General features: G+C 36.2%; 1 protein-coding gene across 3 annotated transcripts in view; it reads left to right on the plus strand.

The window, feature by feature from the left end:
- Positions 1 to 27,201, plus strand: part of PCDH15 (protocadherin-related 15) — a 1,053,047-nt gene that overhangs the window by 977,425 nt on the left and 48,421 nt on the right. For all 3 annotated transcript variants that reach the window (XM_010856569.1, XM_010856570.1, XM_010856571.1), the window contains exons 28-29: positions 10,537 to 10,625; positions 26,012 to 26,188. In XM_010856569.1, the coding sequence (XP_010854871.1) occupies positions 10,537 to 10,625; positions 26,012 to 26,188 (266 nt within the window). The remainder of the gene's footprint in view (positions 1 to 10,536; positions 10,626 to 26,011; positions 26,189 to 27,201) is intronic.

Below are 27,201 nucleotides of genomic sequence, written 5' to 3' on the forward strand. Positions count from 1 at the left end.
TCCAAAACATATTTAGAAAGATTCAATTCAAAATAATCATAATGTGATATATTTGTAAATCACAATATTTATCCAAGGAAATCTTCCTAGCAAAATATGTTGTTGTTCAGTCACTAAGTCATGTCTGACTCTTTACAACCTCATGGACTGCAGCAAACCAGGCTTCCCTGTCCTTCACCATCTCCCGGAGTTTGCTCAAATTCATGCTCATTGAGTGAATGATGCCATCTAACTATCTCATCCTCTGTCTCTCCCTTCTCCTCTTAGTCTTTCCCAGCATCAGAGTGTTTTCCAATGAGTCGGCTCTTCATATCAGGTCATAAGGCATTTATGATAAAATCTGAAATCCTTTCAGAAAAGAGAAGGAAGACATGGAGAGAAATGACTTATGCAAAGAAAGCAACAAGTGCCAGAACCAAGAAGGAAGGGAAATCGTGACAGTTCTCAGCTGACAGATATTTACTCAGCGTGGCAGAGTGAGGGAGGGAAAGTGAATGAGACAGGGCTGGAGATGGAAATATATAAGGTGTAGAACTTATTGAAAATATTGGAACTTTTCCCCTAAAATTTATGGGAAATCATTGAAAAAATTTAGTAAGAGTGAATGAAGATACAGTTGTTAACTTTGATAAAACTTTCTTGCTTAGTGCAAATCTGATTCTCCCCTGAGGACACTACTTCTGCTCCTGCCTCCTCAAGCAGAAGCTTTTGTTTGTATTTTTTTCTGTTTTTGTCAGCCTTCATACTACCTGCTGGGAGAGTAGGATCCTCAGTGTACAACATCACTGCTTCTAGGCCCTCCTTCCTTCCTAAGAATCAGCCTTGATTTTCATCATCTGCCTGTCACTAGCTGCCTTACTTCATTCCTGGGACTCCGAAGCCTTGGTCAATCCTGAATATGTCTCAATGAGTTTGGCTCCTGAGTTACTATTACTTTCTCCAACAATCCTCCTACGTTTTGACAATTTCATTATACACAAAGAGGATTCTTCCAATATCCTGAACTCGCAATTCCTTGAATGCCTATCCTCCAATGGCTTTAATTTTCATCCTATTTCAACCACTTAAAACCTGAGTTATTTTTTGCCATTGCCACTTATGACACTCCTTTTATAGCCTCCATTTCAAACCACACACTCTTTGACCATCATTTCCTTCTCCAGGGAATCTTCCCAACTCAGGGATCAAATTTGTAATCTCCTGCATTGTAGGCAGATTCTTTACTGCTGAGCCATCAGGGAAGCCCTCTCTTAAACACCTTTTAAATCAAAATTTCTCTCTCTGATGGGGGAGAAATCAACTACTTATCTGAAATCAACTGCTTATGCCAACATCATCAATGACTTTCACTTAGTAAAAGCACTGATAATCTGAATCTCCATCTTATTTGAACCATTAACTACCTTTGGTTGATTATTACCTTTACTAGGCTTCCAGGCCACCATTCACTCTTCTTTATCTCTTTCCTCACTGTTCAGTCTTTCTCAGTATTTTTTGCTGTCATTTTCGCTGTCATTTTCTTCTCCTGACCTTTTAGTCAATATTTCTTAGGGCTCAGACATTAATTCTCTTTTCTATCTTCACTCTATAACTCACTAAACTCATTCGGTCCCACAACATTAAAAGATCATCTATATATATTACAAAATTTCAAATTTATATCTTCACCCTGAAGCTCATACCTGAATAGCAAACTCATGTATCAAAATGTACATGCAGAATTATACTTGAATGTCTACTAAAGACCTGTTTGATGTTTGCTAATCTTCTCTTCCTCATCACATCTCTTCTACCTATAGTCTTCACAAATTTTGCTCTATGACCAAATGAACTTTGAATTCCTTGTGTGTGTGTGTGTGTGTGTGTGTGTGTGTGTGTGTGAATGTGCTTGGTCATGTCCAACTCTTTGTGACCCCATGGACCTGTATCCTGCCAGGCTCCTCTGCCCATGTATTTTCCTTAGTCTCCTAATTCCTTTCTCTACTTAACCACACATTTAATTCCTGAGTAAATATTGTTGTATATATGTATATATACACTGTAACATACATATACTTCATATATGTGTTATCTTCACATTTTTCAATATTTCTACTGCTACAGTTTGTTTGATCAAGCTTCATGACTCACTTGCATCATTGCACAAACTCACTAACTTGCTCATATGCTTTCTTTCTTGCCCTGCTAAAGTCTGGCTTTAATATAGCAAATAAAGTGATATCTTAAAGTGTAATTCAGGTCCTGTTATCCATCTGCTCAGAACTTTCTAATATCAGCTGATTCTTTCAGAGAAATTCTTAGATTATAGAAGACTATGAGGCCCTTGGTAATCTGACCTCCAATGATCCATTTTCTACTCTTCTCCCTGTAACTCCTTCAAACCTGATAATATTGGCCAGTTTGCTATTCCTCCAATAGTCAAAAATGCTCTCGATTTAGAAAATTTTATAACGAGCTTCCCTTGTGGCTCAGCTGGTAAAGAATCCACCTGCAATGCTGGAGACCTGGGTTCGATCCCTGGGTTGGGAAGATCCCCCGGAGAATTCTATGGACTGTATAGTCCATGGGGTCACAAAGAGTCAGACACAACTGAGCAACTTTCACTTTCACTACCTACAATGTTCTTTCCTTGCATTGTTCAGGACTAGCTCCCTTATCTCTTTTTTTTTAAATTTTATTTTATTTTTAAACTTTACATAATTGTATTAGTTTTGCCAAATATCAAAATGAATCCACCACAGGTATACATGTGTTCCCCATCCTGAACCCTCCTCCCTCCTCCCTCCCCATACCATCCCTCTGGGTCGTCCCAGTGCACTAGCCCCAAGCATTCAGCATCGTGCATCGAACCTGGACTGGCATCTCGTTTCATACATGATATTTTACATGTTTCAATGCCATTCACCCAAATCTTCCCACCCTCTCCCTCTCCCACAGAGTCCATAAGACTGTTCTATACATCAGTGTCTCTTTTGCTGTCTCGTACACAGGGTTATTGTTACCCTCTTTCTAAATTCCATATATATGCATTAGTATACTGTATTGGTGTTTTTCCTTCTGGCTTACTTCACTCTGTATAATAGGCTCCAGTTTCATCCACATCATTAGAACTGATTCAAATGTATTCTTTTTAATGGCTGAGTAATACTCCATTGTGTATATGTACCATAGCTTTCTTATTCATTCATCTGCTGATGGACATCTAGGTTGCTTCCATGTCCTGGCTATTATAAACAGTGCTGCGATGAACATTGGGGTACACGTGTCTCTTTCCCTTCTGGTCCAATGGTTAAGACTCTGAACTTTGACTTCAGAGAGTGAGGGTTTGATCCCTGGTCTGGGAGCTAAGATCCCACATGCTGTGAAGTGCAGCTAAAAAAAAAAAATTTGGGCTGGCGGTAGCTCAGCGGTTCCTTTGACTACATAGTGTTTAAATTACTCCCTTATCTCTTCTAAATATTTGTAACAATGTATTTCACAATGGAGCATACTCTCATCATCCTAGTTAATACTGCAACATACTGCATCTCTGTATACTTAGCTGTTGCTTTCTTCTTTTTTTTTTAAATAATGGGCTTATCATATTAGTGTTTTTTCCTCAGAAAAGCTCTATAAGGACATTTTAAGAAATTAATTTAATTTAATCCCTAATGTATCTCAAGCACCTAGAATAATTCCTGTCATAGATTGAGTACTAAATTCCTATGTGTTCAGTAAATGAATGGCCTGTCTCTTGCAGTGTAAGTTAAGTTCTCACAGGTAGTCTATGAAAACCTGTATGCATGCTAAGTCACTTCAGTCATGTCTGACTCTTTGCGGCCCTATGGACTGTAGTCTGCCAGGCTCCTCTCTCCATGGGATTCTCCAGGCAAGGATACTGGAGTGGGTTGCCATTTGCTTTTCCACCATGAGAACCAGAGGGACCCTAAATCATTTCAGGGTCCATGAGATCAAAGCTCCTTTCATGAAGATACTAGGACATGATTTGCCTTTTTACCATGTTGCATTTGCCCTGCCGAAAAAAAATGGCTATGGCTTCATAGCCATACATAAACAGGAAAAAAAAATAAAAAAAAAAAGAAGCCTGTTTCAACTAAGAATGCCCTTATTTAGGCAATAAAACTTGTTACTTTTAACAAATATCAACTCTTGACTAAAAACTTTTTCAACATTTTCTATAATAAAATAAGAAGTAGGTATAAAGCATTTCTGACGTGTATGAAGGTTTCATGGCTGTCTCAGAGAAAAGCTCTACGCAAGTTGAATTAGCTGCTTTTTTCAAGGAATGGCTTTTTATTTGAAAAAAAAATAACTTAGAGATAAAATATGGTTATTCAGACTTGAATTTTTGATGGGCATTTACACAAAAATAAATGAGGTGAGACTGTCAATTCAAGGAAAACAACTGACAGTATTTGTTGTTAATGATGACATTCAAGCCTCCAAGTACAAATTAGTATATTGGGAAGCATGTGTTCACCACTGTGAGTTTGACAGCTTGCCATTACTGAGAGATTTTTCTGATGAGATCAGTGGTAAAAAATCAGTGATTTTTTTTCTTGGTATTGTGTAATGTAACGTGTCAATATTTGAAAAACTGGCAATATTCAGTGAACCGATATTTTCCAAATGACCAATGCAAGATGTTTTTAAAAATTCATAGGCAGAAGGTCCATTCAAAGTGCAAGACCTATAAAGTTATTTTAGTCTAACTGAACATGATTTTAGATTTTACATTGAAACTAATCTTGAAGAAACTACCACTTGAGTTTTGAGTTTGCAGACATCATATACAATCATTTGAAAGCCAAAAAAAAAAAAAAAAAGAAGTACTTAAGATACCTCTTCTTTTTCAAGAAAAGTGAGATTGTGCCAGAGACCAGTTAGGAAGAAACAGTGACCAGACCAAGCAAGAAACTGTGTGAACCTCTAGAATTTTGCTGTCCATTGTGTTAACTCTTTGCTATATGTGGCTTCTGAGCACTTGAAATGTGGTTAGGTTGCATTTAGACATACTGTGTAATATACACAATGGACTTCAAAGACTTAGTATGAAAAACATGTAAAAACTCTCCTTAATAAGTTTTTTAGCTTCCCTGGTGGCTCAGATGGTAAAGAATCTACCTGCCATGCAGGAGACATGGGTTCGATCCCTAAGTCAGAAAGATCACATGGAAAAGGGAATGGCAACCAAATCCAGTATTCTGGCCTGAAGAATTCCGTGGACAAAGGAGCCTGGCAGGCTACAGTCCATGGGGTCACAAGAGTCAGTCAGGAATGACCCACTAACATTTTCACTTTTTCTAGACTGATTAATATTGGAATGATAATATATTGATTATATTAGGTTAAGTGTATTATTGAATTAATTTCATTATTTTTTCTCTTTCTGTTGTGATTACCAGAAAATTGAAAACTACATATCTGGCTTTCTTTTTTTTTTTTTTTGGTCTCACGTTATGTTTATATTGGACTGTACTATCTAAACTATTTAAGAAGTGAATAGGGAAAACAAAAGAATTATAAGAAGTTTATGATAAATAATTAAAAAGATTCAGAATCTGTTTTTAAAATTATGTGTTGCACAAATATTAGCTTTTTCTTTTTTTCTTTTGATTGTACCTAGTAATTTTAACCCATTACAAAAATAAACCCTCCCCCCACCAAAAAAAAGATGTTTAGAAAAAGTGTCATTAGTAATTAAGGCATAAATAATTAAATGAAGCAATTTTAAAGCAGAATTTAAAAAATTTTACTATAATAAACTGAAGTGCATTTGCATAAAGGCTCTACTGAAAATGTAATATAAACAAAATATAATAATCTTAAACATAAATATCTTTGCTATAGATGATAGAAGAAACCAATGATTCAAGGGCATGGAAATTTTTGGAAGATCAAAATTTAAACTATAATAGCTTGTTGTCTTCATATGCACAAAGTATATATATGTTCTACATAAATAATATGTATATGTCAATACTTTTACATATATTTAAATTTTTAAATCTAACTGTTTGTAGATAAGTCTGAGATAGTTACTTCTGGAGAAGGCAATGGCACCCCACTCCAGTACTCTTGTCTGGAAAATCCCATGGATGGAGGAGCCTGGTGGGCTGCAGTCCACGGGGTTGCTAAGAGTCAGACACGACTGAATGACTTCACTTTCACTTTTAACTTTCATGCATTGGAGAAGGAAATGGCAACCCACTCCAGAGTTCTTGCCTGGAGAATCCCAGGGATGGGGGAGCCTGGTGGGCTGCCGTCTATGGGGTCGCACAGAGTCAGACACGACTGAAGTGACAGTAGCAGCAGCAGCAGCAGAGTTAAATGCAGTCTGACTTTTTATTTTATCAGAATTAAAAATGCATTACTTTTTTATTTTAAGTGTACAAAATCATGTTTTCAAAATCATTTTCAAAAAATCTTTTTGAGAAATTATGAGCTTAATATGGATATATTCCAGAGGACTTTAAATCTTGATTCAGTTTGTTTAACAAATTAAAAATTCTCTTTGAAGTAATTTATCCTTCTGAATAAAGAGAAAGTACTGACAGTCTTTTAAACATAAATGGCAGAGTTACTTATAAGTTCAGGGCCAAGTATTGCTTCTCAATAGAGTACCCAGCACATGAATTGACTGCATTCCAACTCTTTACTTGTAAAACAACCTTCAAAACTTAGAACTTATTTATGCAAAGGGAAATGTTACCTTTCCCCCATACTGAATAAAACATTCTAGTGTTTCACTGATCTACAATTAGGGGAAATCAGTCAACCACGTGAAATCAATCCCTGGGTGTTTGTTTTGATAGACTGACTGTGTGACAGAAAACTCCAAAATTTCAGTGGTTTAAACTAACAAGATTTGTTTTTGCATGACCCAACAATGAGAGCATATATGGTCGGGTGATGTTCTTGACAGCTCTTGCAAACTGAGATTCAGTGGCTCAGTTCCCTTCCATCATGTGTCTGTGTCCTGCTCTATGGCTTCCTTATTCAAACAGATACTGCCCAAGAAAGGGAAGGTTCACATATGGGATAGATTAAAGAGTATTTGTTTCTTCTTTTGCACTGACTTCCATTGGTCAGAACATCATATGGTTCCATCAAACTCCAAAAGAAGCTGAGAAATATGCTCTTATTTAGAAAAGAGTCCATGATTACTATTTGTTTCAGGCTATTTGTTTTGGATCATTTTTTTTTTAATGTTCTCTCACCCAATATTGAAAGAGGAGAAAGGAAGGGAGGAAGAGATGAAGGAAGAAAGAGAGGGAAGGAAAGAAGAAAGAGAGGGAAGGAAGGAATAAAGGAAACACAGTTTCACAAAACTCATATAGATTTTTCTAGAGATTTTTATCATGTATTTTTACTACTAAAAACTAAAACAGGAAGCAAAACAAATAACAAAAAAAGTTATATGTAATATGTAATGTTAGTCCTTTTTATTTTTTTATTCAGGAGTGATGCAAAAAGATAAAATAGAGTTACAAAAAAAAACCATGATAATCCCCTTTTTCTAATGAACTTAGATTTTTTTGTGTGTGTGTGAGGACACAGTCAAGATTCATGTACATGTTTAAGGAAAATTTAAACATTTGATCCCAGATACCTATAATGAGTTAGAGATACAGGTTGGAACTGCCAATGTTAGCAACTTGCTGATAGCAACTTGGTAATAAGATAGACTCCTGGCTCAATATAGTTTATCTGCACACATGAATTATTAGGCCCACATTATGGATTGAAAGATTTCACATTAGTTGTAAATATTTCACATCTTATCTCTTTCCTTGAAAGATGGAAAACTCCAGCAGATCTGGACCTGTTTACCCACATTACAATATTCAGTAGAGATGAGAAGTAGCTGAGTTCTTCAGAAGAGTAACATGCTGTCTGATTTGAGAGCCTGCCAATTCTCCCTATTATTTCATACTTTTGACAGCTTTCCTCATTTAGGTAACCTGCCTGGTCCCTGAAGAAGTTTGAGCTTATGACTTCTGATAGGGCATCTATGGGCAACTACATGCAGAGAATTGGGAGCTTATATAAAAAATATATGTAAACATGAGGTTGAAAGTGAAAGTCGCTCAGTGGTGTCTGACTCTTTGTGACCCTATGTACTCTATAGTCTATGGAATTCTCCAGGCCAGAATACTGGAGTGGGTAGCCTTCCCCTACTCCAGGGGATCTGCCCAACCCTGGGATCAAACTCAGGTCTCCCTATTGCAAGTGGATTCTTTACCAGCTGAGCCACCAGGGAAGCCCAAGAATACTGGAGTAGCCTATCCCTTCTCCATGGATCTTCCCAACCCAGGAATCAAACAGGGTCTCCTGCATTGAGGGTGGATTCTTGACCAACTGAGCTATCAGAGAAACCCAAAATATGAAGTTATTCCCCAGAAAATTTATATTCAGATATACAGTGCTAAATATGCCTATTCCAGAGTATTAAATTAATAGCCCTGGTGTATATGCATTTACACAATTTTAATTGTGTATAATATTAGATACATATTTTTAATTTTAAAATTTAATATTACAAACTGCCATTACTGCATGGCAAATAGAAGGGGAAAAGATGGAAGTAGTGACAAATTTCCTCTTCTTGGGCTCCAAATCACTGCGGACTGTGACTGCAGCCAAGAAATCAGAAAATAATTGCTTCTTGGCAGGAAAACAATGACAAACCTAGACAGCATGTTGAAAAGCAAAGGTATTACTCTGCTGATAAAGTTTATATAGTCAAGGCTATGGTCTTCCCAGTGGTCATGCCTGGTTGTGTGAGTTGGACTGTAAACAAGGCAGAATGCCAAATAATTGATGCCTTTGAACTGTGGTGCTGGAGAAGACTCCTGAAAGTCCCTTGGACAGTAAGGGGATCAAACTAGTCAATCTTAAGGGAGATCAACCCTGAATATTCACTGGCAGGACTGATGCTGAAGCTGAAGCTCCAGTATTTTGGTCATGTGATGCAAACTGACAACTCATTGGAAAAGACCCTGATGCTTGGAAAGATCGAGGGCAGAAAGGGAGAAGAGGGCATCAGAGGATGAGATGGCTGAACAGCATCACCAATGCAAGGAACATGAACTTGGGCAAACTCTGGGAGATGGTGAGGGACAGGTAGGCCTGGCGTGCTGCAGTCCATGGGGTCACAAAGAGTCAGACACAACTGCATGACTGAACAACAACACTTGTGTATAATATACATGCAGGACAGTACATTTTTTAATGTCTGGGTAATAAAAGAGCACATGTTCTGGAGTCTGTGTTTAATTGGGACCAAGATATTAATGTCTCTTTGTTTTATTAGAGACATATTTTAAAATTGGATATGTAAAATTTTTTCATATTTAAAAATTGGAATGATACTGTAACTACCTGATACAATGATTTATAGAATTACATCAGTGTCAATTCCTGTGTGTATGCGTTTGTTAAGTACTTTCAGTTCTGTTCAACTCTTTGCAACCCTATGGACTGTAGCCCACTGGGCTCCTCTGTCCATGGGATTCTCCTGGCAAGAATACTAGAGTGAGTTGCCAAGCCCTCCTCCAGGGGAATCTTCCTGACCCAGGGAACGAACCCATGTCTCTTCAATCTCCTATGTTGGCAGGCGGGTTCTTTACCTGGGAAGCCCATTAATTCTTGTACTTTTGAGCGAAATAGTAAAACATGTATTGTAAGCAGAGAATACATGCTATTATTTTTCTTCCATTTTTCTAAATAAGAACATAGAAGGGAGTCTAAATATTACATGGAAGAATGGATTCATAAACAGTGTTAAATTAGCTTCTTTCAGCCCCATCTGAAGTTTTTATGTATTGTCATTGTTTTAGTCACTAAGTCGTGTCCAGCTGTTTGTGATCTAGCGGACTATAGTCCACCAGGCTTCTCTGTCTGTGGTATTTCCCGGACAAGAATACTGGAGTTGGTTGCTATTTGTTCCTCCAGGGGATCTTCAAGACCCAGAGATCAGATCTGTGTCTCTTGCATTGGCAGGTGTATTCTTTACCAGTGAGCCACCAGGGAAGCCTGAGTTTGTATGTGTATACCTCTTTATCTACACAAAGTTGGCTAATGCAGGCATGATTCTGTATTTGGTGATCTCATGGAATGAATTATTCTAACTGTCCATGTCCCAGATTCTTAATGACAATGAATAAAGGATCTCTTAGGATTTATAAACCCTAAAAGCTTAGTTTTCCATTTTCCTGAGTGTTCTTAAATAACCCAGGATTTTAAAAAATTTACAAAACCACATTTATTCTATGCTTTTGTAAAAGTCAAGAAAACAAATGCAAAACCGACAATAGTTGAAGTCACTTAGGCTTCTATAACATCTAAGTAAGCAACTATTCTGTCATTCCCAATCTGTCCCAACATGTATAACAGAGATGACGTAGTTAGAAATACCATTTGTGCTTAAATTGGAAACCGCTATGTCTTTGCATAGTAGGAAAGAAAAATGTTGATTTGATTATAGAAATGTTAACGAGTAAAAGCCAAATGAATTCTATTTTTGCCTTTCAGGTGTCTGTGGTCAATCAGCTGGATATGCAAGTCATTGTTTCTAATGTGCCCCCTACTCTAGTGGAAAAAAAGATAGAAGACCTTACAGAGTAAGGGTTTTTCTTTACTTACATATTTGTTTTCATATGGCTACAGTTTTTTTTCTGAACTAGGTCATTTTGATCATTACAATGTTCAGACTAAACACACATTTTTAAAATACCTTCTCAAAATTAAACTTAAGTTATTCTTTTATTGAAACAGGTAACTTCATTTGAAGTTGTAATGATCTAAGATTCTTCAAATAAGAATGAAAATTAGATGTGAGATCTTATTATTCAGAATGTTTTGACTGATGGGTCAACATAAATTCAAAATACTGTACATAAGAAATAAGCATAACTATTTGAGTATATATCCTGATTTTGTGGCTCCAGAGTCTTCAAAAAGCTCATTATCTCAGCAATCTAGCTAGTCCAGGAAATGCTATTATTTCTCAGAATGATGTGTCTAAATGGCTAAAGCTTATTCTTTTATAATTTTTAATGAATGTCAATTCTTTCATATTTTCATTCTAAAATACATATCATGTCCCTCTGCCTTTTTAACAGTGTATACTCTACATGGCTGAATATGTTAGTGTTGTCTCAAAACTGTGATTATGAATTCACAGTTTCCTAATATTCTAAATATTATCAAGGAATATTAACATGTCTTTACTATTTCACCTTTAACTACCCTAACCTAGCCTGTATCATTTAATAACTTTACAGTGATACTTATTAGTTATTCCTTGTCTTCTATTGAATTCAACTTGACAGATGTCATTTACTGTCAATTTGCCTCTTTCAAGTGAAACATCTTATATTTCTGTGTTGCCAGAAGAAACTATAGATGGTCAGATAGTTAACCTGCTACTAACTATGTGTCAAATAAAATACAATAGGCACTGGATTAAGACATGAGTGACTCTCCGATAATAAAAGCATATGTGGTCTGCAAGAATTACTTCCTGGTGCTTCACAAAATTTAACCTTTTTTTGCCACATAAAACATCCTATGAAAGAGGTGATTATCAACATTTAAGCATGGAATAGCGATTAGAGAGTATCTTGTTTGCATCTGTAAAAGTGGTTTATATATGCTTAACTTTTACTAAATAGTAGTTGATTACACCTGTTTTTTTTTTGTTTGTTTGTTTTTTTGTTTCTTTTTTTAAAATTTTATTTTATTTTTAAACTTTACATAATTGTATTAGTTTTGCCAAATATCAAAATGAATCCACCACAGGTATGCATGTGTTCCCCATCCTGAACCCTCCTCCCTCCTCCCTCCCCGTACCATCCGTCTGGGTCGTCCCAGTGCACTAGCCCCAAGCATCCAGTATCATGCATCGAACCTGGACTGGCAACTCGTTTCTTACATGATATTTTACATGTTTCAATGCCATTCTCCCAAATCATCCCACCCTCTCCCTCTCCCACAGTCCATAAGACTGATCTATACATCAGTGTCTCTTTTGCTGTCTCGTACACCAGCTTATTGTTACCATCTTTCTAAATTCCATATATATGCATTAGTATATTGTATTGGTGTTTTTCTTCTGGCTTACTTCACTCTGTATAATAGGCTCCAGTTTCATTCACCTCATTAGAACTGATTCAAATGTATTCTTTTTAATGGCTGAGTAATACTCCATTGTGTATATGTACCACTGCTTTCTTATCCATTCATCTGCTGATGGACATCTAGGTTGCTACCATGTCCTGGCTATTATAAACAGTGCTGCGATGAACATTGGGGTACACGTGTCTGTTTCCCTTCTGGTTTCCTCAGTGTGTATGCCCAGCAATGGGATTGCTGAATCATAAGGCAGTTCTATTTCCAGTTTTTTAAGGAATCTCCACACTGTTCTCCATAGTGGCTGTACTAGTTTGCATTCCCACCAACAGTGTAAGAGGGTTCCCTTTTCTCCACACCCTCTCAAGCATTTATTATTTGTAGACTTTTGGATCGCAGCCATTCTGACTGGGATTACACCTGTTTTAATGTCATCTATCGGAACAGGCTTTTTCTGATTACCATGCAAAAGAGATGACACTCTTTTCAACCCTTGCTTTTGTTCAAAGCATATTTAATATTTATATTATATATCAATTTAACATAAGCTTTATAAAGATAGGAAATCTGCCTTTCACTACTATAATTCCAGTTATATAGTAAGCATTTGATGCATTTTCCTGAATGAAAGTTTTGTGATCCCATGGACACAGGAGTCTGCCAGGCTATAGTCCAAAGGATCGCAAAGAGTCGGGCATGACTGAGTGACTAAGCACATAAGTAAACCTAAATTTACTAGTGCAGTAAGCATAGCAGGTACATGCCAGATTCCCTTTTACAGGATGTCTTTTCTTGTTTGTTTTCTACAATCTGTGTTAATTTAGAGATTTTTAAGGACAAAAATCTTGGATCCCTTTTTAAAAAGAGACTTTTTCCAGGGATGTTTTATGTCATTGTAAAATAGAGTAGAAGATAAAGAGAATGCCCATATACTTCTTCTTCCACCTGCCTCATACATAGCTCCCCTCACTATCCATATCTTACACCATAGTGCATTTGTTACAATAAATAAACTTATGTTAACACATCATAATCATCTCAAATCCATAGTCTACATAGTGTTCACTCTTGGTTGTATATCCTGTGGTTTGGACTACTGTATCTATCATTGTAATATCATACAGAATAGATTCACTACTCTAAAAAACCCTCCATGCTCCAGCTATTCAAACCTTTCCCACTAACCCCCAGAAATCAGTGCTCATTTTACTGTCTCCATAGTTATATCTTTTCCAGAAGATCATGCCCTTGGAATCATATAGTTTATAGTCATTATGATTCCTCTCGAAATCAACTTTAGTAGACAGAAGATGGAAGTAGCGATAGACTGTTAGATCTGATTCAGCACCATGAAGCCCCAAATGCTCCATGTCCCAGGGCAGGGGGTGAGATAATGGAGGGCATAATGAAAGCATACACATAGACGAAGTAGACAGCAGAGTGCCAACTTGGTACTTAAAAATAGGAATTTATTATTCCAATGATCAGACTAACCAATATATATGTTTCCTGTAGGTATTCCTAGATAAGTCAGATCACCTTCAAAGCCATCTTCTGTATTTCCTGAGACATCCCTACCTTAAGATAGGAAAACAAACTCCATATGATCATCACTTTTATTTTTCTCCTTTGTATGTGCTTTCAGTCTCTGAGCTGTGTCTGACTCTTGAGACCCAAGGCTTTAGCCCGTCAGGCTCCTCCTCTCCATGGGATTTTTCAGGCAAGAATATAGGAGGGTTGCCATTTCCTCCTCCAAGGGATCTTACTGACCCAGGAATCAAACTCACTTCTCATGCATTGCAGGTGGATTCTTTACTGCTGAGCCACTAGGGAAGTGGCCAGATCATACTCCAAAGTGTTCCTGATACACACAAAATCAGCACAAATTGGAAGAGTAGATCAAAGAAAAATGTAATGATCTAATAAATTCATTTCACGATTGGGAAGATTTTTCATAAGATATCAATGTCCTTTGATAACTAAGAGTATGATGCCTGGAAAATAGAATGTTCAAAGAGTAAATCTTAGTTGCTGTAGGAATGATAATAATTACTTCCCACTTTCTTGTAACTGGCTTAAATAGCTCTACTAATTTTTTTTTCTTTTATTACTTTGTTTTTTAATGCTTATATAAGTAACCAAATGATCTTTTGCAATGAAACACATATCTTTTTAATTATATTAATACACTCAGCAAATTCTCCCATAATGGAAATCTGTGCCCCTTATGAGTGGCCTCGCATGTTTGTGTTTTGAAGCATCTTAGATTGATCTTAGCATTTATCTCTTTGTGAGCATTGTTTTTCTGTTACAAATTCTTGAGATTAAGGCATAGGAGAAATAGCTGTGAGGGTAAGGTTAAGGAGATCTTATTATAACATACAAATGATTGGCAATAGTGTCTAAAGAAGCTAAAAATTGTTTGCATTTTGTGTCTTCCTCCTTGCTCTTTTTACTTCACCATGAAGCTCGTATAAATAAAAGATGCTTGGGATTCTAAAATTTAAATGGTAAGAATACGTGGAAATGGCATTTTCAAAAATATAGATAAAATAATTTAGAAATATTGTGTTATAATATAAAACAGAATTGGTAACTTAGGTCTCAGAGTTGGTCAAATGCTTCTTATTTTCTAAATACAATATGAAAATTCAGTGAAATTAAGACTTTATTGATGTAGTTATTGCTTTGGTGTGGAGGAGCCTAATAGTTCATGAAAAATTTACAAAACATCTGAAATGAGTCTGTGTAATTAATCTATAGCTCCTGGAATAGAGCTTACAAAACATACTTTAGAAATCTAGCCAAAATGTGTATTTCTGGGATAAGAATTATAAAATCATTTCAGAAGAAAATCTAGGAAACAATAAAAAATAAAAGCCAGCACTTATATAGTCTTATATCTGCATAAGACTTAGAGTTGAGGGGAAAGGTGGAGTTGAAAGGAAAATCAATAAACACATTATTGTTGATCATTTTTATCTACATTTTGCTCTAGAGTTGGGAAGCTCAGGGAATTTTCTATAAAGGGATATATTAAAAGTTTACTAATAATAAATTAAAAATAATATTTGTACTTTTAATGATATTTAAATTTTGCTGTTTCATTAAATTAATTTTGTTATTAAAATATTTAAATGTTAAAAATAATTAGTATTCATCATAGCAAAATCCTTTTGTAAATAACACTTTATTTTCAAGAGCAGGTAAGGCTGGTTTAGTTAATGGGCTCTAAATTAGTGAATCCTAATTTGAAGCATTATATTTTGTAAAGAGAAAAAGTTACAATGCTTGTTTTTTTCTATTCTAACTCCTATAAGAAAACACTTTAAAGAAAATCTTGGGTGAAATTCCCAATTGATAAATAAGCAGTTTTTCCTAGGAAGGCTTTTCCTTTTCAATTCACAGGATCTAGGCTTAAGCCCTGGTCCTCTAATGGTTAGGAATTCTTGGACCAGGAAATTAAACTTTTTGATTCCTATATCCATATCTTGGGACTTCCCTGGTGGCCCAGTGGTAGAGAATCTGCCTGCCAATGTAGGAGATGCTGGTTCAGTCCCTGAGTTGGGAAGATCCTGTGGAGAAGAAAATGGCAACCCACTTCAGTATTCTTGCCTGGGAAATTCCATGGACAGAGGAGCCTGGAGGGTTACAGTCCATGTCATTGCAAAAGTGTCCGACATGAGTTAGTGACTGAGTATGCATCCATATCCTGAAGCTGGCAATTTAGTCATTAAATAAAGAGTAGTTCTTAGTTGTAAGCACTGAAGATTTAACAGTCCGATCAGATCAGATCAGTCGCTCAGTCGTGTCCGACTCTTTGCGACCCCATGAACCGCAGCACGCCAGGCCTCCCTGTCCATCACCAACTCCTGGAGTTCACCCAGAGCATATTGGGCACCCACTGACCTGGAGAGTTTCTCTTTTAGTATCCTATCATTTTGCCTTTTCATATTGTTCATGGGGTTCTCAAGGCAAGAATACTGAAGTGGTTTGCCATTCCCTTCTCCAGAAGATTTAACAGTGAACTTAAGCAAAGTCCTTGTTCCCATGAAAATTACATTCTGTTGGGGAAAAACAGCAAATAGGATAAGAATAATAAATAATACACAATTTGATGTCAAGCAGTAATAACTATAATAAAAATAAGTAAAACTAACAATATATATTATGAAACAGATGTATTATTTCATATAGAATGATTGAGGAAAACCTTTCTAATAAGCAGAAATATAGCAAAAACCTAAGAGAATTGAGGGAGAAAGCCATTTGTCTGTGGTGATGTGGGGAGTCAGGAGTAGAGAAAGTTATCCCAGAGAGAGGACACTACATATATGGAAATCCAGAGTTAAGAATATATTTGTCATATCAAGGTATAGATGTCAATGTAGGAAATGAGTTATACAGGATCTCATAGGCCACCTGGATGATTTTAACATTTTACTTTGTGTAAAATAGAAAGTCCTGGGCTTCCCAGATGGAGCTAGTGGTAAGGAACCTGCCTGCCAGTTCAGGAGAGGTGAGATTTGAGTTTGATCCCTGGGTCTGGAAGATCCCCTGGAGGAGGATATGACAACCCATTCCAGTATTCTTGCCTGGAGAATGCTATGGACAGAGGAGCCCGATGGGCTATGTCACAAGGAGTCAGACATAACTGAAGCAAACTTAGCATGCACACATGCATAGTAGATACTAGTTACATGTGGTTATCAAGGACATGAAAAGTGACAAGTCCAATGAGAGGTGCTGCAAGTATAAAATACACACCAGATTTCAAAGACTTATATCAAAAGAAGTCAAATATCTCCTTAATGTTTTTGTATGGATTATATATGAAATGATCATTTTGGATATATACAGCTAAATAAATATATTAAATTCACCTCACCATTTTTATCTTTAATTTTTTAATGTGGCTACAGAAAATTTGAATTTATATGTGTAACTTGTATTGTATTTCTTTTGGGCATTTTGCTTTAAATGTTATGCACAGAGAAATAACATTGTAGCTTTAAGTTTTAAAAGGTTGTTGAGTGGGAAATCAGGAGACTAGTTAAGAGTCTAGAGGAATCGTCCAGGAGAGGGATCAATGTGGCTTGAAATTGATGGTAGGTATGGAGACAGGGAGGAGTTAAGGATATAATTTTTGAAGATACAACCTACAGAATTTGTTATAAATTGGACATATGAGAAAAAGTAAGAAACAATAATGACTCCTAGGTGTTGGGTCTGAGCAAACAAAGCCAAATAATATTTGTCATACTTGAACACTGAAAAATTGATAAAAATTATACATTCAAAAGTAATGGTATTGTGTTCTTGGAAAGGATTGACTTTATATGGCAATACTTGATTCATATCAATAAAGGCCCTGGATGTCAGTCCTCTCTCACCATCGTGATACTAATTTCCCAACTTAGTAATGGGACTAGAGCCATGAAATTAAAAGACGCATACTCCTTGGAAGAAAAGTTATGACCAACCTAGATAGCATATTCAAAAGCAGAGACATTACTTTGCCAACAAAGGTCCGTCTAGTCAAGGCTATGGTTTTTCCAGTGGTCAGGAATGGATGTGCAAGTTGGACTGCGAAGAAAGCTGAGCACCAAAGAATTGATGCTTTTGAACTGTGGTGTTGGAGAAGACTCTTGAGAGTCCCTTGGACTGCAAGGAGATCCAACCAGTCCATTCTAAAGGAGATCAGCTCTGGGATTTCTTTGGAAGGAATGATGCTAAAGTGGAAACTCCAGTAGTTTGGCCACCTCATGCGAAGAGTTGACTCATTGGAAACAATTCTGATGCTGGCGGGAATTGGGGGCAGGAGGAAAAAGGGACGACAGAGGATGAGATGGCTGGATGGCATCACCGACTCGATGGACACAAGTTTGAGTGAGCTCCGGGAGATGGTGATGGACAGGGAGGCCTAGGGTGTTTCTCTTCATGGGTCGCAAAGAGTCGGACATGACTGAGTGACTGAACTGAACTGAAATGAAAGCTCCATTATCTGTTCCCCACAGTCACATTTTTAGCTCTACATTAAGATTTTTTTTTAATTTATCTCATTTATTTCATGTGAACTGAGTGCATTGTAAATATCAGGTATGGTGCTATCCAATCAAACCAATGAAAATATGTTAAAAAATATAGGCTGGGATGTATGAAATATTTTATTGTATTGAAAGTTTATAGTTGTATAGTTTTTCTTATCTACTATGTTCTAAATTGAATTGCTATAAATATCTCCAATCACATGCCAATTTTCTTCAAGTATTCTTAACACAAAGATGAAGTTGAAGAGGTTATCAACAGAGAATGACTATAAATGATCTAATTTTATCAGATTATCAAGCATAGATATTTCAATAGCAAAACTTTTGAAAATAATGTTTTCTGTAATAGGCATCTAATAGCTGTAAAATAAATTGAAGCCAGTCATAAAAATAAAACATAAACTCAATATAAAATGAAATCCATTTTTTTAATATTCTAAGTATATTTCATGATTCCTTTAAAAAATTATAAATGTAATTTGGTTTTATTCAGTCTAGGTGATTCATTGTTATGATACAAAAGGGATTCACCTGCTATTTTTCTAAAATACTTAGTTTGGGGCTTTATTTTCACAGAGAAAGAAGTAACTTCCTGTCTTTCCTAGCGGAAATACTCATTTTTCAACTCATTATGTTACAAGAACTTTTAGTATTTTACAAAATTAAGATAGCCCAGAATACAGTTTGACTTGTACAAAACAATATGTGATGTTGTTACTTATGTACTTTGAAGAAATAACCAAAGCAAATTATTTTTCGGACTTTTCTAGTGGCTCAGATGGTAAAGAATCTGCCTGCATTGTGGGAGACAGGGTTCAGTCTCTGGGTGGGGAAGATTCCCTGGAAAACGGAATGGCAACCCACTCTAGTATTGTTGCCTGGAGAATTACATGAACAGAGGAGCCTGGTGGGCTATAGTGGATGGAGTCACAAAGAGTCTTTTCAACTAGATTTTACTTTTTCTTTAGATTCTACTGTATTTTGATTCAGTGGAGTCATATATGTTGATGTGTTTGCTTTCAATAGGTTTATTCATATTTTAATGTCCTTTCTCACCATTGATTGATTAACACATTTCTGAATGCTTATAGTCAAAACTACCAGTTTCTCTTGGGAGAAAGAAAAAAGTATTGAAGGATAATAAATGAGTGTTATAAATTTATATTTGTCATCTGATATATATGATATAGAAAAATGTAAATACATGATTGTGTCCCTCTTCCATTTTTCTTAGCAACATACAAACATATAAAAGAATGCTACATTTAGATTGTATATTTTGTCAGATTCAATATATTTGCTCCTATATATTGTTTTGCTTTTTTTCCCCCAGAAACAATGAAAACAAAGCAAAAAAAAGAAAAAAAAACAAATAAACAATGCTTTTTTAGAATTCCACTGAGGACATTTTAATTTTATTTTTATTTTAAAATAATGTTTGATATATTTGAGCAACTGCTATTGTTTGCAAAAAGAGATAAGTAGAATCTTAACTGAAAATGAATTGAAATATTCATTTAAAAAAAACCTGTTTTTTATTTTTAGGGCTGATAGAGATGGTTTTACATTTTTTTGTTTACCCTGTAAGGGGAATACAAACATTAAAAAATAAAGCAGTGTTGGAGCAAATATTCTACCTAAGAAAAGGGCAAGCTTAAAGCATAGGCAGAGCTACATTGTGGGAAATAAAAATAAATTTAATTCATAAAAGACAATTTTAATGAAGGTACCATAATATTGACTGTAATGTTTTTATTTAACTTATTATTTGTGCTATATATTTTAGAAGAATTTGAATAAATATTTTAAAGCAAACAATAGAGGGAAAAAAAGTAAAGTATTATAATCTCTGTTTACTTTTCCCAAATATCATATCATTCAGTTTATTTTTCAGAGTTTTTTCTGGCACCAAGTAGAAAATAACTCAAAAGCAGTTGCAAGATGAAAATAATATCATGATATTATGATTCCATTAAAAACATGAATCACAGCTGCTTTATAAAGATTTCCAAGATACATAGTGGGCATTTTTTTTCCTTTCAAAATACTTATTTCTCTCATATTCTTTTGTTTTATGGTCCAGAAGTTTTGACAAATAGAACAGCTTATTATCTTTTATAATTATTTCCAGGCCATGGTACAAGATAAATATATTGTGTTCTTGTGCAGCCACTCAATTCAGATACCTGATCAGCAATGATCGGTGCCTTTATTCTCTTAATCATCTTTGTAGTTCTTCTCTTAACTTTTTCTAACTTTTATACAATTTACCTTTCTGTGCTGCTGTTTTACTAGCTCGTGGAATAAATTCAATCACGTGTTTAGATAAGAAAATTCCATTTGTATCAGCAGCAACACAAACTATTTTATTAATAATTTCACTTATATCTAAGTTGTAATAGAGGTTACTTTTTTTTTTAATGTTTAACTTTATACAAGGAGAATTTAGACAGTTTATAATGATTCATACAGTGAAACAAGGTAAAAACCATTAAGTAAGTCAGAAACTGAACATGGCAAACGGAATAGAAAGACATTGTGGAAAGAATGAAAATAAGACTGGTAATAAAGAGGCCAAAACATCCTGCAGAGACACTACAAAATAGGAAACAAACTTGGTGTTCATCATTTTAAGGCCAAAGTGAAAGAAGCACACAAAAAATTGGAAAAAAATGTAAATCAGTTAAAACATTAAGAAAAAACAAACAACAAATCACTTCCATTGGAAATGCAGAACTATTTCAGAGTGAAATGCAGGATTGGAGGAAGGATTTTATCCTGTGGAACATCTTAGAGAAGATATCTCATAATGTCATTAACAAAATGTTCTACGGAACCTGGAATATTGCTGAGGATATGGTCTGGGTAAAGTCTCTACAAGTCTGTTTTATGAGAGAAAATTAGTTTAGAATATTAGGAAAGCTGCATATCCCTCTGGCCATCTGCAATGCCTATTGATTCTTTTAGCCAGGCTTTTGAAAAAATATTGACAGGTACCTGGAGTGGAGCTCCCTATGTTGCTAGTTAAATATAAAACATATTTATTCAACAAAAGGCTAAGTAGGGTTTGAAATCATGAAATCTGAGGAGTTTTTACAACCACCACAACAAATAGCTCACATTTGTGGCATGTTTTTTATTTGTTGGGCTTTGTGCACTTAATTGGGTGTTATCTAAATAATGTCTCATAGAGGCCTTTGAGGTAGAAATCATTATTTTCCCCTTTGCAGAGAAGAGTTTCCTATAACTTTGAGAGGCTCAGAAATTTTCACAAACATACAGATGCCAGTGGTGGAAATTTAATTAGAATCTACATCTATGAGCTAACAGCAGGTTGGGTTCCTAACCACTCCCTCTGCACAATGCTTCTTAGAAGGCAGACCTATTTAGAAACCCAATCTATTTTGGGGGGTGGGTGGGTGGAGGAGGAGTGAGCTGCTCTAACACAAGGCCAGAAAAACCCATCAAATGGTAATTTTACTGTGGGTCATTCACACAAATAGGTAACTGAAAAGATGACTGGTGTAACAGTTTAGTGTAAAAAAACAAAAGTTAGCTATAAGTAATTATTTGTTTTAGTTATAAAACGATTTTAGTAAAGCTGCTATACGTATTTTTTTATAACCCAATTTCTGGTGAAATGCACATATAAGATATTGGATAAGTGAGGCTGTAAATGAAAATTTAGGGGAATCGGAGTTGGTGATGGACAGGGAGGCCTGGCGTGCTGTGATTCATGGGATTGCAAAGAGTTGGACACGACTGAGCGACTGAACTGAACTGAACCAAAAATAACTACCTTTGATAATAAATCAGTTAACTGAGCCAGTTTTTCAATATTCTCTTAGTCTGTGATTTAAAAGAAGGTTTCACATAAAAAAGTTTTTCTTTCAACATTTATTATAAGAAGGCTATATAGATTGCAATGTTTAATTTAAATTAGAAACTAGTTTAAATTTTAAATAATTAGCTATCATGTGGTAGCACAGTAAAATATTAGTCCCTTGGACTGCAAGGAGATCCAACCAGTCCATCCTAAAGGAGACCAGTCCTGGGTGTTCATTGGAAGGACTGATGCTGAAGCTGAAACTCCAGTACTTTGGCCACCTTATGCAAAGAGTTGACTCATTGGAAAAGACTCTGATGCTGGGAGGGATTGGGGGCAGGAGGAGAAGGGGACGACAGAGGATGAGATGGCTGGATGGCATCACTGACTCGATGAACCTGAGTCTGAGTGAACTCCGGGAGTTGGTGATGGACAGGGAGGCCTGGCGTGCTGTGATTCATGGGGTCGCAAAGAGTCGGACACGACTGAGAAACTGAACTGAACTGAATTAACTGATACATATATTTAGATATAAACATATGTGAACATATAATACTGTATTAACATATTTCTTTATAGAAACTTTGAAACTTTGTCTAAAGATCATGTAATAACCTATTACTAAATATTATGAGTATGCTACTGATCTTTTAAACTGAAGTAAAACAATAAACCCTAAATGTAAATTTAATTTTTTAAAGTATTATAATTATTATACCAATTCATTCACACTGTATTTAATTCTTCACAGATCAGACAGTTTGTTGTTTTGAAAAATGTTGCCATAATTAAATACCATACTGCCAAATGTTTGATTATACTACTTATATTTTCAATTGATGTACTGCTTCCAAGAATTTAGATTCAGGGCACAATTAACATTATATAAGCATCATCACAGGCATCTCCCTTGATAAAGTGTTTGTGTATGACACAGATGTTACAGATTGATAAAGAGTATCAATTGATCAAGAGTATCCTTTTCTCTCTCTCCCTGTATGTACATATGCGCACACACACACACACACATATATATATTATAGAACTTATTTTATTAAAGTTAGACTTCCCTGATAGCTCAGTTAGTAAAGAATCTGCCTACAATGAAGGGGCTGCTGCTAAGTTGCTTCAGTTGTGTCTGACTCTGTTCAACCCCATAGACAGCAGCCCACCAGGCTCCCCCATCCCTGGGATTCTCCAGGTAAGAACACTGGAGTGGGTTGCCATTTCCTTCTCCAATGCATGAAAGTGAAAAGTGAAAAGTGAAGTCGTTCAGTCGTATCTGACACCTAGCGACCTCATGGACTGCAGCCTACCAGGCTCCTCCGTCCATGGGATTTTCCAGGCAACAGTACCAGAGGGGGGTGCCATTGCCTTCTCCGACAGTGTAAGGGACCCCAGTTCAATTCCTTGGTTGGGAAGATCCCCTGGAGAAGGGATAGGCTACCCAGTATTCTTGGACTTCCCTTGTGGCTCAGCTGGTAAAGAATCTACCTGCAATGCGGGAGACCTGGGTTTGATCCCTAGTTTGGGAAGATCCCCTGGAGAACCGAAAGGCTACCAACTACAGTATTCTGGCCTGGAGAATTCCATGGACTGTATAGTCCATGGGGTGGCAAAGAGTTGGACACAACTGAATGACTTTCACTTTCACTCCACTTTCACTTTAAGCAAAAGTTTAATAATTAAAGCCTTCAAAGTCATAATATCATAAATTGACAGTGACCTAGGGCATGCAAATACTTATACTGGTAGAATTTCTTGATGGAATTATGAACTGTAAATCCACATGACATTTTATTTCAAAATGTATGTGTGAACTGGCTTAATAAATTAATAAAATAATAAGGGCAATGTAAACATTAGCTTTAATTTATATTTGCCAATTCAAAGTAAGTACTTAGAGAGTTACATTTAAAAAAATGAGGTTAAAAAAATTGGAAGCAACCCTTTATCTATGTACATATGAAGATGAAGGTCTAAAAATTCATTATTATGAATATCACACATATATATTTATATATATATATGTATATGTGTAAAGTAATGTAATATATATATATATATATAGCATAGGCAGATATTGTAGAAATGCTTAGGTATATGGACACAGATGATACATAGAAAGATTGATTTTTACAAAAGATGTTTGTATTCTAAAATACTTAAATTTAGTTTTAATGTATTTATCAGAAAAAGGTTAAAAAAAAGACTTCAGATCTGAACTTATTTAGCTTTATCCCAAAACATCTCTAAATGTTTAAGGAAAAAAATCTTGATGATGAGAGAAAAAGAAAAGAATGAAGAGTACTTCAGTAAGAGAAACTTCAACTATGCTCTTCTACACCAGTTTAAAAGTAAACAAGACACTTCATTTACATTGATGATGTCCTCTGGTGTGTACACCACAGACTTGTGCTCAGTGATACAGCCATTTCCTCCAGAGTTTCATATCCTGCTTCTCTTTTAACAGGGCAAACCAAGCACATACCAGACTCTGAAGGCAATATATTTTTTTAATAGAGGAGAAAACAGGTCAATTTTGGCATCTGAAGTAAAAGTTATTTCCTGGTGCATCAAAATTCTTTAGAATATATTATTCCTCATTCCCCCCCCAAATGCTTCACAGCTTGGACTCTATTTGTCATGTTTAGTTATTAAAATTAATTAATTTACATATAAATGTCTATATTTAATAATCTGCATTCTAGAGTTAATCTTCAAGGATTAATAATATTAAGTTTTTAATAAGAAAAAGAACATTAAGGAAATTGTCTTTATTTGGCTATAAGTTATACTTTCAATTAAAATCATTATCCAATTAGAAAAAAAATGTGCTTTACAGAAAATTACCTATGGATTACTGTTCTTTCCTTTCTATTGAATATTACTAATTCTGTACTAAATGATATATCTTTTAGTTATTTGGTGGCTCAGTTGATAGTCTGCTTGCAATGCAGGAGACCCAGGTTCGATCCCTGGGTGGGGAAGATGCCCTGGAGAAGGAAATGGCAACCTACTCCAGTATTCTTGCCTGGAGAATTCCATGGACAGAGGAGTCTGGTGGGCTACAGTCCATGGAGTCACAAAGAATGGGACAGGACTTGATAACTAACAGTTTCACTTTCACTTTAGTTATTTGTATTCACCTAAATAGCCTCTGAGGATTTTATTATAATCTGATAAATCAGGGAAAGCAAAATATCTACATTCTTCCACTGCTATAGTTTTCTAAGTGTCTTTATACTCTGAGGGAAAGAAGTATCCGACTCTTGCACCTTGGTATATAGCTATTATGGCATTTATCGCAAAATCTGGTGAAAGGTGTAATTTATAACACCAAGCATATGAACTCAAGAGTTCTAAGACCCCATGGCTCCTATAAAGCACAGACAGCTTTATTTGTACAACATAGTTGGCATTGCTCATGAGCCATGTAAGAGCTCAATTGGTATCATAAATTTTAAGTCTAGACTTAAAGAGGACATGGTTGATGACCTCTTTCTACCTTATTCAGCTTCTAGCATCATTGGGAGTTAAATGTTCTAAATACATGGAGAATTTTTTTCAAGAGTTAGTATTAACTGCTACTGCTGCTGCTGCTATGTCGCTTCAGTTGTGTCCAACTCTGTGCGACCCCATAGACGGCAGCCCACCAGGCTCCCCCATCCCTGGGATTCTCCAGGCAAGAACACTGGAGTGGGTTGCCATTTCCCTCTCCAATGCATAAAAGTGAAAAGTGAAGGTGAAGTCACTCAGTTGTGTCCAACTCTTCATACCCCCATGGACTGCAGCCTACCAGGCTCCTCCATCCATGGGATTCTCCAGGCAAGAGTACTGGAGTGGGTTGCCATCGCCTTCTCCATAGTATTCACTAAGCATTAGCAAAAACCAGGCTGTCATCATTTTTCATTTACTAAATATCATTTCAAGATGAGGGTGATTTTTTCCCCCAGTGAATCTGTCAGAATGTCATGTTTGTGCTTTGTTTGATTTATAGGATTTTGGATCGCTATGTTCAGGAGCAAATTCCTGGTGCCAAGGTTGTGGTGGAGTCCATTGGTGCTCGCCGGCATGGCGATGCCTTTTCTCTAGAAGACTATACCAAGTGTGACTTGACTGTCTATGCAATCGACCCCCAAACCAACAGAGCCATCGACAGAAATGAGCTTTTTAAGTGAGTACTTAATATTACCCATAAATAATCCTAATTTAAGGCTACAAGTACTGATTTATTTATTTTTTCTACATTTTCTTTTTTTAATATAAATTTATTTATTTTAATTGGAGATTAGTTACTTTACATTATTGTATTGGTTTTGCCATACATCAACATGAATCTGCCAAGGGTGTACACGATGTGTTCCCCATTCTGAACCCCCCTCCCACCTCCCTTCCCATACCATACCTCTGGGTCATCCCAGTGCACCAGACCCGGACATCCTGTATCATGCATTGAACCTGGACTGGCATTTCATTTCACATAGGATACTATACATGTATCAATGTCATTCTCCCAAATCATCCCACCATCTCCCTCTCCCACAGAGTCCATAAGACTATTCTATAGGTCTGTGTCTCTTTTGCTGACTTGCATACTGGGTTACTGTTACAATTTTTCTAAATTCCATACATATGGGTTAGTACACTGTATTGGTGTTTTTCTTTTTGGCTTACTTCACTCTGTATAATAGGCTCCAGTTTCATCCACCTCATTAGAACTTATTCAAATGTATTCTTTTTAATGGCTGAGTAATACATCCAAGTCTATGCCCCAACCAGTAATGCTGAAGAAGCTGAAGTTGAATGGTTCTATGAAGACCTACAAGACCTTTTAGAACTAAAACCCCCAAAAGATGCCCTTTTCATTATAGGGCACTGGAATGCAAAAGTAGGAATTCAAGAAACACCTGGCTGCTGCTGCTGCTAAGTCGCCTCAGTTGTGTCCAACTCTGTGCGACCCCATAGAGGGCAGCCCACTAGGCTCCTCTGTCCCTGGGATTCTCCAGGCAAGAATACTGGAGTGGGTTGCCATTTCCTTCTCCAATGCATGAAAGTGAAAAGTGAAAGTGAAGTTGCTCAGTTGTGCCCGACTCTTAGCGACCCCATGGACTGCAGCCTACCAGGCTCCTCCATCCATGGGCTTTTCCAGGCAAGAGTACTGGAGTGGGATGCCATTGCCTTCTCTGC

Source organism: Bison bison, unplaced genomic scaffold (assembly GCF_000754665.1).
Source record: "Bison bison bison isolate TAMUID 2011002044 unplaced genomic scaffold, Bison_UMD1.0 scf7180017864372, whole genome shotgun sequence".
Lineage (NCBI taxonomy): Eukaryota > Metazoa > Chordata > Mammalia > Artiodactyla > Bovidae > Bison > Bison bison.